Here is an 11,420-nt window from a genome sequence, read left to right as displayed (position 1 = left end):
CTGCAAAACAATAACAATAGTAACATCAGACATCACTGATCACCATAACAAATATAATAATAATTTAAAGTTTGAAATATTGAGAGAATTACCAAAATGTGACACAGAAGCACGAAGTGAGCAAATGCCGTTGGAGAAATGGTGCCGATCGACTTGCTCCATGCAGGGTTGCCACGAACCTTCCATTTGTAAAGAACGTGATGTCTGCAAAGTGTAGTACAGCAAAGTGCAGTAAAATGAAGTCTGCCTGCATCCCCATTTTACAGTAAAGGAAACTGGACCTCCGGGAGGTTGTCACTCACTGAGGTCACACAACTAGGGACATGCAGGGTTTGAAACCAGGGGTATCTGACAGCAGAGCCCTGCTCCTGCCCCCAGGCCCTCCTGCATCTGTGTTTGCTTGGCTCTGAGTGTGAGGCCTGGTACACATTTCAGGTGGAGGCCAAGCTCGCTGCTCTGCCTACACACCTACCTGGCAGGTGGAGGGCCGTCTTCCAGACCCCCAGTTCCCAGTGAAAGCGTGGCTCCGGGCCCAGCCACGAGAGGCATTTCCTGGGCCACCCGTCAGGCCTGGTGCCTATGCAACTCTGGGAACAGGCCTCGAGCTGCACAGCTTCCCAGGCAGTTTGGCAGCATCCCTGGCAGCTGCTTCCCCATCCCCCAGGCTTTGCCCAGCCCCATGGGGTACCGAGCATCAGTCTCTAAGGGGTTCCCCAGAGCTGGGAGCTCCAAGAGCCAGTAAGGAGCAATGGTCCCGTTTTACAGATGAGGAACTGAGGCCTAAGGAAGAAACTCGTGGTGGTTACAGTGTGTGGGTAGCGGAGTAGAACTCACACTTCCGTTCTTCCCGCCACCCTCCATAGCCTCTGGCTGAAAAACGACTTATTCTCCCAGCCCACGTAGGAGGAAATGGGCTCTGGCTGCATGGCTCTGCCTTGGAGCTGCAGGACGATGGGAGAGGCTCTGAGTTCACTCACCAACTGTAGTTCTGTTCTAAACACACTCTGGACCACCCCGGGGGCTTCTGGGGCCTGTGCAACAGAAGTAGGGAACAGGGGTCCCCAGGCTCCTCCTCTGGGCTCTCACAGCCCCAGCATTCCCCAGCACAGCCCATGTCACGCTGTGTCTCCCCCCCGACTGTGGGCCCAAGGGGAAAAAGCCCCACTTCTGGGGCTTTCACTGCTGGACGCAGAGCAGGGATTCAAGTGTTTCCCAAGAGGATGGCAGGTAGAGAGGACAGGGGGACACTTAGGTCTCTCTGGGGAGGGTTTGGCCCCCAATCCCCGCAGCATCAGCCCCCCCTCATCCGGCTCCTCTCCAGCTGTGGAAACTTGTACCTCAGCCCAGAAAAATGAACTTGCTGGAAGTCAGCTACTTGGATGCCAGGGCCAGCCAATCCGGCGCTGGGGGCACCTCGTTCACCACCAGGGACGAGGGCCAGGGGCTGGACCAGAGGGGCTGCAGGGAGGGCCCTGCCTGAGGCCTGTGCCCAGAGAGAGGTGGAGAGGAAGAAACAGGAAGCCCTGAACGGGTGTTGAAGTGGTGGGGACAGACAGCTGCACGCTCAGGGGGACACCGGCTGCCACCAGTTTCCTCGCTGCACACGGGCACACTGAGCAAGTCTCTCAACCTCAACCCGGCCTCTCGGCATTTTCTCACTTTTTTCTCCTACCCTGCTCCCCTCCCTGTCCCCAGGTAGGTAAGAGCTCCTGAGATATAGATTCTAGAACTCAGACACAGACTCCTCTGTGGCAAGGGCGGGGGCAAACATGAGATGAGGAGTTACACCGAGTACTGCCTTGCTTTGTCCGCATTTTACAGATGAGGAAACGGAGGTTTCAAATGATTAAGTGACATCTTAAAAGCTGTATCTTTTGGCTACTCTGCGATTTGAATCCAGAGCTGTCTGAAGCCTGAGCTGTATTTCCTTTCTCTCCCCTGTCCTCCTCCCCAGTCTGTGCTGGCCTCGACGACTTTGCTCACGTCTCCCGGCCAGACCTTGCACTGTCCTGCTTTTCAGCGCTCGCCCCTCACTCTTCTGAGATAGACTCTCTGCAGCTGGTCCCTCCTCCTCCCATCACCCCACAGAGACACCTGGGGCTCCCTCAGCCACCCAGAAAACTTTTCTGCTTTTGGCCCACGGCCCTGGAGCCAGAGGAAACCCATAAATACAAACACATTTGCATGAAAGCCCAGGGGTCTGCATCTGCAGCTAACAGCTCGGTTTAACTTCCAAGACAGAGCTGCCAGAAGTGGTAGCAGCAGCAGCCAGCTTCCTGGGAGAAACGTGTCCTGATAGCCAGGTCAGTATCAGTTGGTGTTTATTTAGACACACAAATAAAAGAACCTGGCGGTTCAAACAGCTTGTGCTCCTTTTTTTGGGGGGGGTGGGGGGGTGGGGGGGTGGGGGGAGGTGGGGAGGGTGTGCGTCATATATATAATATATATATATTTTAAAAGATCATATCACCAGTCCCCCACATTTTTCTCTACTGAGCAATATATACAGCCTATATATATATATATATATATATATATAAGTGCGTGTATATATATATATATATATATATATATATAACATATTTTTTTCAATAGATAACTACATTCAAGTAATGAAACACAGGATTTACAATTTCCCTCTGAGGGCAGAGGAAAAGCAAATTCACATACAATTCACAGAGGAAGTACCATGAAAGCCCAGCCAGACAGGAGCTGAGGCCTCTCTGGGGGATGAGGGAGACAGGCAGCAGCAGAAATTATGACAATCACACTGCTGCTTATCGTGGGGGACAGGCAGGTGCCGATGAAGTGGGGGGCCCTGCCTGCTCTGCCTGGGCCAGGTCAGCAGGCCGTGCTGGCTGACCCAGGCTCCCTGGCTGGGGTGGGTTGGGGGCACGTGTCTGGCAACCTCAATTTTCCAGGAGCCTCTCGAATTTGGGGTTCACAAAGGAGAAGCCGGCAAATGCTGCTTGGTCCATGGAGTCGATGAGGTTCTTGTCGCTGTAGGAGAGGCGCGGCTTCTCGTTCAGGAACTCCTGGTCGAAGTTGCTGTAGTCTCCAGCGGACCTCTGCAAGCAGAAGGCAGGGGTGTGTAAGCAGGACCCAAAGGGCAACCTTCCAATGGGTTCCCGACGTTCCAGGGACCCATTCCCGGAGCCATAATCCCTGCTGGGCTGGGCCAAGCCAGAGCTGTCCTTATTTAGAACAGAAAAGGGAGTCTTTCTGCTGGAAGGTAGATGCTGTTACCAACGGAATGAGGGAAGCCAGCAGGGGGCCTGGAGGAGGAAAGGTGGGCATCCACCCAAGCAGGGTTCTAGAAGACCACAGCCCTGGGCCAAAGCCCAGCCACCACCTGTTTTTGTAGGTCCCACAAGCTAAGGCTGGCTTTTGCATTTTTAAATGTTTAGGAAAAAATCAAAAGGAGAATAACACTTCATGACATGTGAAAATTAAATGAAATTCAAAGTTTGGCATCCATAAATAAAGTTTTATTAGTACCCAACCACACCCACTCACTGACATACCGTCTATGGCCGCCTTGAGACTATCTGGCCTGCAAAGCCTAAGATATTTACTATCAGGCTGTTCACAGGAAAAGTTTGCCAACTCTCCGCTTCTGAAGGTACAATGAAGGTACAATGAAAGAGTGATTGAAAGAGGTCTTAAGCTGGTGGCCCTCAGGCCAAACTGAGCTGCAGGTACAACCATTTTGACTAGCCATGGGTTTTAATGGCATTTGAGCCAATATTTTAAAATTGGGCAATTTGGGGCTTCCTTGGTGGCGCAGTGGTTGAGAGTCCGCCTGCCGATGCAGGGGACACGGGTTCGTGCCCCGGTCCGGGAAGATCCCGCATGCCGCGGAGCGGCTAGGCCCGTGAGCCATGGCCCCTGAGCCTGCGTGTCCGGAGCCTGTGCTCCGCAACGGGAGAGGCCACAACAGTGACAGGCCCGCGCACCGCAAAAAAAAAAAAAAAAAAGGGCAATTTGACATAAAAATCCTGGTTTCTGGCTTCTTTGAAAACTGACAGAGCAGAGCAGCCCTGGGCCCATTTCCTGGCACGTCCGCCCACTCTTGGTGTTGAAACCCGCTTGGCCAGTACATCACAGGCCCCACTTCCCACTGACAGGGGCTGCCGATCAGCTGCCTGGTGTTATTTAAAATCAGTCTATCCTTCTTTCTATCAAAAGCGAGACACTGAAAGCAGGCTGTGTGATTTTCCTACAGCTGGCCTGGCCTGATAGTGACGTGCCCAGGGCAGGAGGCACTGAGTTTGAGATCCCTGGAATGGAGGAGTGCTCTGCGGCTTCAAGACACAAACACGGGGCCACATTACGCAGGCTGCTCAGTGGGAACAGCGTGTCCTGACAGAGGAGAGGAAGCAAAGGAGAGAAAGGGGAAGGGAGGGAAGAGCTGCGATCAGAGAAGGGCCACAGAGTTCAACTTCTGAGAAGTCCAGCCTCCCTCTGCTCTCCTGCTGGCTCCTTGGTGGTTTCTCTAGATTCTGGGCCTTTATGCAAACCATGCCTCCTCTACCTGGAATACCTCCCATCTGCCCTTGGCCTGGCCGAGCTTCCCCAGCCCTGCAGACATCCCATTTCCTCTCAGACCCACCCCGATCTCTGCATCTTGGGCACCTGACCACAGACCATCCCTATGGCAACTGATTGTGTGTGGCCTTGTGACATGTCTTGTATTGCTGTCATTTATCATAAATGACCATCAGTGTGAAAGTTTCCTATCTCTCTGAGGAGCTGGGGCCCCTCTAGCTCTGGGACTGGGCCTCCCACTTCGCTATGCAGCCCAGCACAGTGCTCTGCACCCAGAGGGCACTCAGCATTTCCGATAGTTTTTGGAAAATGGATTGGATAGATGGGTAGGTGGAGGGAGGGGGGCCTTAACTCTGATCCCCAAAGCATACTCCCCTGCACACAGTGGGTTTTAAAGAATGTATGCTAAAGGGTGGCTGGATCCACTGTCACCAATGTTTGTTGAATGACTGACTGAGGAGAGAGGGTGAGGATACGAGGGTAGAGGCTGTGGCTCAGTGTGCCAAGGAGGTTGGGAAAGCAGATTTGCTAGAAGACGGGAGAGGAGGAGAGCATGTGAATGATGCAGGAGAGAGGCAGGGCAAAGCAGGAGTCCACTCCGGAAGGCAGTGAGAGACAACATGGAGTGGGCAGCCCCCACTGGAGCGGGATCACGTACCACTCTGGGCTTGAAGGGCGGCTCCACTGCACGTTTCTCCAGCAGAGCCCAGTTGATGGTCTTGAAGAAGGGGTGGATTTTGATGTTCCCTGTCACTCCCAGCCTCCTGGTTGTATCCCGTTCAAGCAGCTGCAACGCAGCAGGGAACCTGGTTAGCACCCGAGGGCTGTAGGAAACGGGAGCCTCAGAAAACCCCAAGCAGGCCGAGGGGTGCCCAGGCTGGTCCAGCCCAGCCTGGTATCACAGCCCAGGGCCTCTGGGGCTGAGAAGTCCTCTCTGGCCTCTGGTCCCAGGTCCGGTGGAGAAATAGGGTGTGGACTGGGGCTGCCAGGACTCTCAGCTGGTGGGACTTGTGAGCAAAAGCAGTAGCTCTTATTGGGTGTTTACCATCTGCCTGGCATCATACACTTATGGCTTTTTCCCCCAAAACTCTGTGAGAAAGGTTCTCTTCTGGCCTCATTTTGTAGATAAGGAGATAGACTCAGAGTTTAGCCTAAGGTCTATCTGTCTTCTGACCCCAAGCCCATCATTGCCAGGCCAGGCTGATTCAGTGCAGGGAACATAGACAGGAGGTCCCAAGAACGTGGCAGGAGAGTGACCCCCCAATGTGTTAGGACCGGAGCACTGGTGAGGCTGCCATCCCTGAGACAGGAGGCTTCTGGCATTCCCGTGACCTGGTGTCTGCCAGCTCCTGCCCCTGCCAGCCCAGCCCAGGGGCTCCTACCTTCTCCAGGATGTCCTTGGACTCCCTGGTGATCCAGCGGGGATAATACGGTGAGTCCACACGGATGGACTCGAAGAGTTCGTCCTCATCGTCACCGTGGAAGGGGGACTGACCAATGAGCATCTCATAGAGAAGGACTCCAAAGGACCACCAGTCCACGGAGAATGAGTACTTCAGGCCCTGCAGGATCTGGGGCAGAGGGGGTGCCGGAGCTGAGGGGACCCTGGAGCACAAGCCCCGACCAGCCCTCCTCAGCCTCTCGGCTGTGACTCGGACATTGCCACCCACCCCCTGTGGAGACAAGGTGTCGGCCAGAGGCAGGGCCCGGAGGGTGCCACTCACCTCGGGGGCGATGTAGTCAGGGGTGCCGCAGAAGGTGCTCGCCTGTTTGTCCCCAAACATGTTCTCCTTGCACATGCCGAAGTCAGCAATCTTGATGTGGCCGTCCCGGTCCAGCATCACGTTGTCCAGCTTAAGGTCCCTGCGGGGAGGGGACAGGAAAAGGAGTCGTTAGGGTCCAATTCCCTTCCTCCCTGTAGTCCCCTCCCATGTCCCCATTGTCAGCCCGGAAAGCCTAGGACTCTCTCCAGGGGACGAGGGAATGAGGAAGAGGAGGGGAAAGAGGTGCTAAACACAGGTGCTTCCTGCAAGCCGCCTACTGTGTGCTGTGTGCTGTGTGCTGGACACACACCATCCTACTTCCCAAAGCCCAAAATGAGGCTCAACGAGGTGGTATCACTTGCCTAGGGTCACCCAGCTACTCAGCTGTGGAAGCGTCCTGGACTCAGGTTTGTCAGACCCCACAAGGGCAGGGAGCCCATCTATTTTATGTAGGTACTTGAGTAGATAACTTAGGCACACGGTAACAAGCACCAGAAAAGCAGAACAGCACAAGGCCCATCTTCCACTAACCTCGCTTGCCAGGCCCTCCCTAGACTGAGTCCAGGCACGGACAGCACATTACAATGTGCATCTCACGCCACCTTTTAAAGCCTGGTCCCTAACATCCAATATGCACTGTCCCATGGATTGGTTTTCCACTTAACAACATACCTTGGGATCATCCCACAATAGTACACACAGCACGGCCTCAGCCTTTTGGATGAGTACATATTAATCCATGGCAGGATGGGACTGTCATTTATTGGGTGAGAATTTATGAAAGCAGACCCCACTGGTGGAAGCTCAGAGTGCTCAGATGCAGCTGCAGAGGGAGACCGACGGCTCCAAGGGAAGGAGACACCATACCAGTCAGTGCTGCGCTCCCACCAAAGGTGTCGAGTATGGGCAGGGAGTTCCCAGTCCCTGGAGCTGTGCCAGCCTCAGCTAAGGGGCCACAAGGAATTGTAGCAAAGGAGTAGGTGGTTTAAGCAAATATCCAACTAAAGACCAACTCCAAGAGGAGATGGGGTCACAGCTGGACCGGGATCCACTCGGAGCATTTCAGAGGATATGATGGGGTCGGGGCCTCCCCTCCTAAACACCCCCACCTTCCAATCCCCGCACCTGTAAATGATCCCTTTCTGGTGTAGAAACTGTAGTCCACAGACTATCTCAGCTGCATAAAACCTGTATGAGACACACACACACACAAAGTGTCCTGAGATTTCTGTGAGCAGCCCCTGCTTCTCCCTGGGTCTTCATCCCCACCCCCAAGGACAGGAAATGCTGAAAATAACTCCATGGACAACCTGGTCCTGATCAAGCACATCTTGTATCAGGCAAGTAGGGGCTGGTAGCCAAGGCAGAAAAGAAAATTGTGAAGTAAAAAGCTCCAAATGAGACAATTCTCTGTCCTAAGAGTGTATGCATTTATATAGATATGCCTGTGTGCACACACACACAGTCTGGGGGTGCATGCTAGTTTAGGGGCCACCCACCTGGGTCCTGCATTGTGCAGGATCACCCACCCGCTGAGGCCCAGGGAGGGGACAGGACCTGGCATGTCTAGGTTGTGTTCCCAGCCACAGCTCACCCCTCACCCCTAGCTTCCCACACGGGGTGGGGGATGGCCCTGGCCACCCCAAGTCTCTCCAACCCCAGCTCCAGCCCAGGCTGGCTTCACCAGGGGGAGGGAAGAAGGAATGGAAGGCAGATGGGCAGAGGGCTCTTCCCCCAACAGGGCCTCGCGTACGTGGCACGGTAGAGCTCAAAGCGGCCTTTGTCCTGGATGTGATACATCAGGTCACCCCCATTGAGGAACTCCATCACAAAGAACAGGTGGTCCTGTGGGGGGAGGGTGGTGAGCAGAGGCACAGAAAGCGGCAGGCAGCTCCCTCACTGAGGACCACTAGGGACAAGCCCCAACAGGAAGCAGGGGACATCTGCCCTGGTGGCTGTGAGGGGGGAAGAACGGCCCTGCCCTGAGGAGTCTGAGGAAGGGGGACTCAGTCTTGCCTTAAGTGGTCTGAGGAAGAAGACTGGGCCCTGCCCTGGAGAATCGCAATGGGAGACATGGCCTTGACCTGAGTGACTGAGGGGGGATGTGGGCCAGGGGCACTGATAGTGGGCGGGCCGGCACCTTGGTCTGGAAGGTGCAGAAGAGATGGGTGAGAAAGGGATTCTCCCCGGAGAGCGCCAGCACCCGCTTCTCCACCATCGTGCACTCCACGTCATCATCGATCAGGACCACGTCCTTCTTGAGGGCCTTGATGGCGAAGAATTCCTTTTTGCCCTTCAGCTCTGCGAGCAGCACCTGACAGATGGGCAGGGGTGCTGAGCAGGGGAGGTTCGGACCAAAGGTCAGGGCACACGGCCCAACCCAACCCGGAAGCACCCAGGGAGGGTGGGAAGCAGGTGCCCCTTGGCTACCAAGCCCAGGTCCCTCGGGCTGCCTGCCCCAGGGCCATGGGGCCCTCACCTTCCCGAAGCTGCCTTTGCCCAGGATCTTGATGAAGGTGAAGTTCTCAATGCTGCACTTGGTGCTGCTCTCCCAGATCTTGCCGTAGGTCCCAGTTCCTGCCCAAGAGACAGCTGCTTCAGACTCATGTCTCACGTCCAGAGGGTGGTCCTCCCCTGCTGGGTCCCTCCCCACAGAGGTGCCTCCTCTCCAGTTGCACTCAACTGTGTGGAGAGGCTGGGTCCCATGCTGGCGTGTGGGGGTAGGGGCTTTCCTGGAAGGAATGGGCACAGCTTCACCTGGGACATCATCTCCAGAGACTCCTGGCTTCTTCTCAAAATTCTGGTAGATCCCAACAGTCTCTGTAGTCTCGGAGTCCGACCTCCGGGCAGGTCTCTGGAGGGGGTAGGGGTTGGGGGGCCAGAGGTCATACCATGGTCAGAACTCCCAACCCAGAGGGAGGACCCCAACCATCCATAACTCCACCCTCAATACCAATGGGGGACAGCAGGGGCAGAGCCCAGGACCCCAGGCGGTGCATGTGCATGTACACATGTGTGAACAAGTGCGCACACACACGCACACACGCTTCCGGCACAGAGACGCCTCGGTGGTCTAGAAGGCACTGGTTACAAAGAAGAGTTCTGGAAATTGAACCCTAACTTCCCAGCCACTTACTCAATAGATTTTTATTTGTGTTGCCTTCACTTGTTTTTTTTTTTTCCTCACTTGTGATAGATTCTAGAATCTTAAAGTTCTGTGGCCTCCTTCAAGCTCCACCCATACCCAAACACACACACACAAAACACATGTACACACTGGACTTCCCTGGTGGCGCAGTGGTTAAGAATCCACGTTCCAATCCAGGGCACATGGGTTCGAACCCTGGTCCAGGAAGATGCCACATGACACGGAGCATCTAAGCCCATGTGCCACAACTACTGAGCCTGTGCTCTAGAGCCCGCAAGCCACAATTACTGAAGCCTGCGCACCTAGAGCCCGTGCTGCACAACGAAGAGTAGCCCCTGCTCGCCACAACTAGAGAAAACCCGCATGCAGCAACAAAGACCCAACACAGCCAAAAATAAATTAATTAATTAAAAAAAAAAAAGTAAAGGAGCAAAAAGAGATTTTAGGTAAACTTTTTTTTTTTTTTTTTTTGGCAGTACGCGGGCCTCTCACTGTTGTGGCCTCTCCCGTTGCGGAGCACAGGTTCTGGACGCGCAGGCTCAGCGGCCATAGCTCACGGGCCTAGCCGCTCCGTGGGAGCGGTATGTGGGATCTTCCCGGACCGGGGCATGAACCCGTGTCCCCTGCATCGGCAGGCGGACTCTCAACCACTGCACCACCAGGGAAGCCCTAAACTCTTTTTTTTTTTTAAAAAAAAAAACCATATACACATAAAGGTTTTAGTTCCAAGTGTTCCAACCTTGCAGTCACCCAGGTTCACCCTCAGGAAAAGCACTGCTTGAATAACTAATTTCTTAGGAGAACAAGCCCACCACCCTCTAATGTCCAATCCTTGAACTGGATCTTCCAGAAGTAGGGTCTTATGTATAAACGCCCCTCACTGCAGTTCCCCAGAAGTGGGCATGAGCCCTGACTCGTCCCCAACCCTGCCACCCTCTGTCCAGGGTTCCCACAGTGCCTGCCCACCTGGGTGACTTGGTTCAAGGCCTCGGCCAAGAGCTTCTGGTTGATGCCACAAAGGTTGGCCACCTTCGTCTGGCACTTATGGTGCACGTTCATGCCACAATCTGGGGTGGGAGAGAAGCAGAGCCATCAGGGCCCCTGCCCAGGCAGGCAGCCAGCAGGCTCCAAAAAACTGTCCCCTTGTCCCAGGCGCAGCCAAGGGCAGGGAGGGATGGAGGAGAGAGCAGGAGAGAGGAGGGCTTTTGGCAGGGTTTGCTGGGTTTCCTGCATTTAGAAAAAGATGTATCTGAAGCCATCACGAGCACCTCAAATCTTTCATTATTTAAAGAAGAAAAAGAAAAAACAAATGTCTGGGACAAGCTAGACAAGTCACTTTTCCTCCAGACGTCTCTCGTTTCAGTGAAGCCTGAGGTGGGGGAGGGCCTGCAAGGAGCACAAGCTGAGCTGGTGTAAGAGGGGCCCTGGCCGGGGAGCACCTTCCGCCTGCTTTCCCCTCGGTGACTCTCTGGGGCCGACTCGACTCTAACACCTGTTTTATACTTGAGGACGTGGAGCTCTCAGCAGTGGGGCCACCTTCTGATGGTCACACAACAGTAAATGGCAGAGTCAGTCGAGCCAGTGGGGAGGGGCCAGGAGGCCTCACCCACGTGAGAGTCCCCGAGCGAGGGGGCAAAGGCAGCCTCAGCTGGTCTCAGCTTCTGGGGTCCGGGTGGGCCCCCCTCCCACTTCCGCCGCAGCTCCCGCCCTAGCCGGCACGCACCTTCACACTTTAATCCCTGCTTCACCAGCCCCCAGAGCAGGCTGCCGCAGTGGTCGCAGAAGGTGGGGCTCATGTAGTTATAAACCTTGAACCGGTGTGGCATGTCAATGTTGAAACGTTCTTTCTGGAACTAGGGGTGTGGGGTGTCACAGGTCAAGGGTCACATGCCAGCACCAGTCCCTTCCTCACCCCCTAACTCTCCCTGACCCAACCCCATGCGTGGCAAGATCCCCAAGAG

General features: G+C 54.8%; 1 protein-coding gene across 5 annotated transcripts in view; it reads right to left on the bottom strand.

Annotated features, from left to right (window-relative positions):
* PRKCD (protein kinase C delta) overlaps positions 1 to 11,420 on the bottom strand; it is a 65,886-nt gene that overhangs the window by 33,526 nt on the left and 20,940 nt on the right. For 4 of the 5 annotated variants that reach the window (XM_022572864.3, XM_022572865.3, XM_022572866.3 and 1 more), the window contains 11 exons: positions 11,183 to 11,312; positions 10,426 to 10,526; positions 9,069 to 9,165; positions 8,791 to 8,888; positions 8,452 to 8,625; positions 8,065 to 8,156; positions 7,437 to 7,499; positions 6,273 to 6,411; positions 5,931 to 6,119; positions 5,207 to 5,335; positions 93 to 3,068 (listed from right to left, as the gene is read on the bottom strand). In XM_022572864.3, the coding sequence (XP_022428572.3) occupies positions 2,910 to 3,068; positions 5,207 to 5,335; positions 5,931 to 6,119; positions 6,273 to 6,411; positions 7,437 to 7,499; positions 8,065 to 8,156; positions 8,452 to 8,625; positions 8,791 to 8,888; positions 9,069 to 9,165; positions 10,426 to 10,526; positions 11,183 to 11,312 (1,371 nt within the window). In that variant the 3' untranslated portion in view covers positions 93 to 2,909. Of the gene's footprint in view, positions 1 to 92; positions 3,069 to 5,206; positions 5,373 to 5,930; positions 6,120 to 6,272; positions 6,412 to 7,436; positions 7,500 to 8,064; positions 8,157 to 8,451; positions 8,626 to 8,790; positions 8,889 to 9,068; positions 9,166 to 10,425; positions 10,527 to 11,182; positions 11,313 to 11,420 lie in introns of those variants that run through there. The other variant, XM_022572868.3, reaches the window with a different exon arrangement.

Source organism: Delphinapterus leucas, chromosome 10 (genome assembly GCF_059928025.1).
Source record: "Delphinapterus leucas isolate spDelLeu-1000000601 "Yukka" chromosome 10, BTC_Dleu_Yukka2, whole genome shotgun sequence".
In the NCBI taxonomy this organism is placed as follows: Eukaryota; Metazoa; Chordata; class Mammalia; order Artiodactyla; family Monodontidae; genus Delphinapterus; species Delphinapterus leucas.
This window is presented reverse-complemented; position numbering and strand designations above follow the sequence as displayed.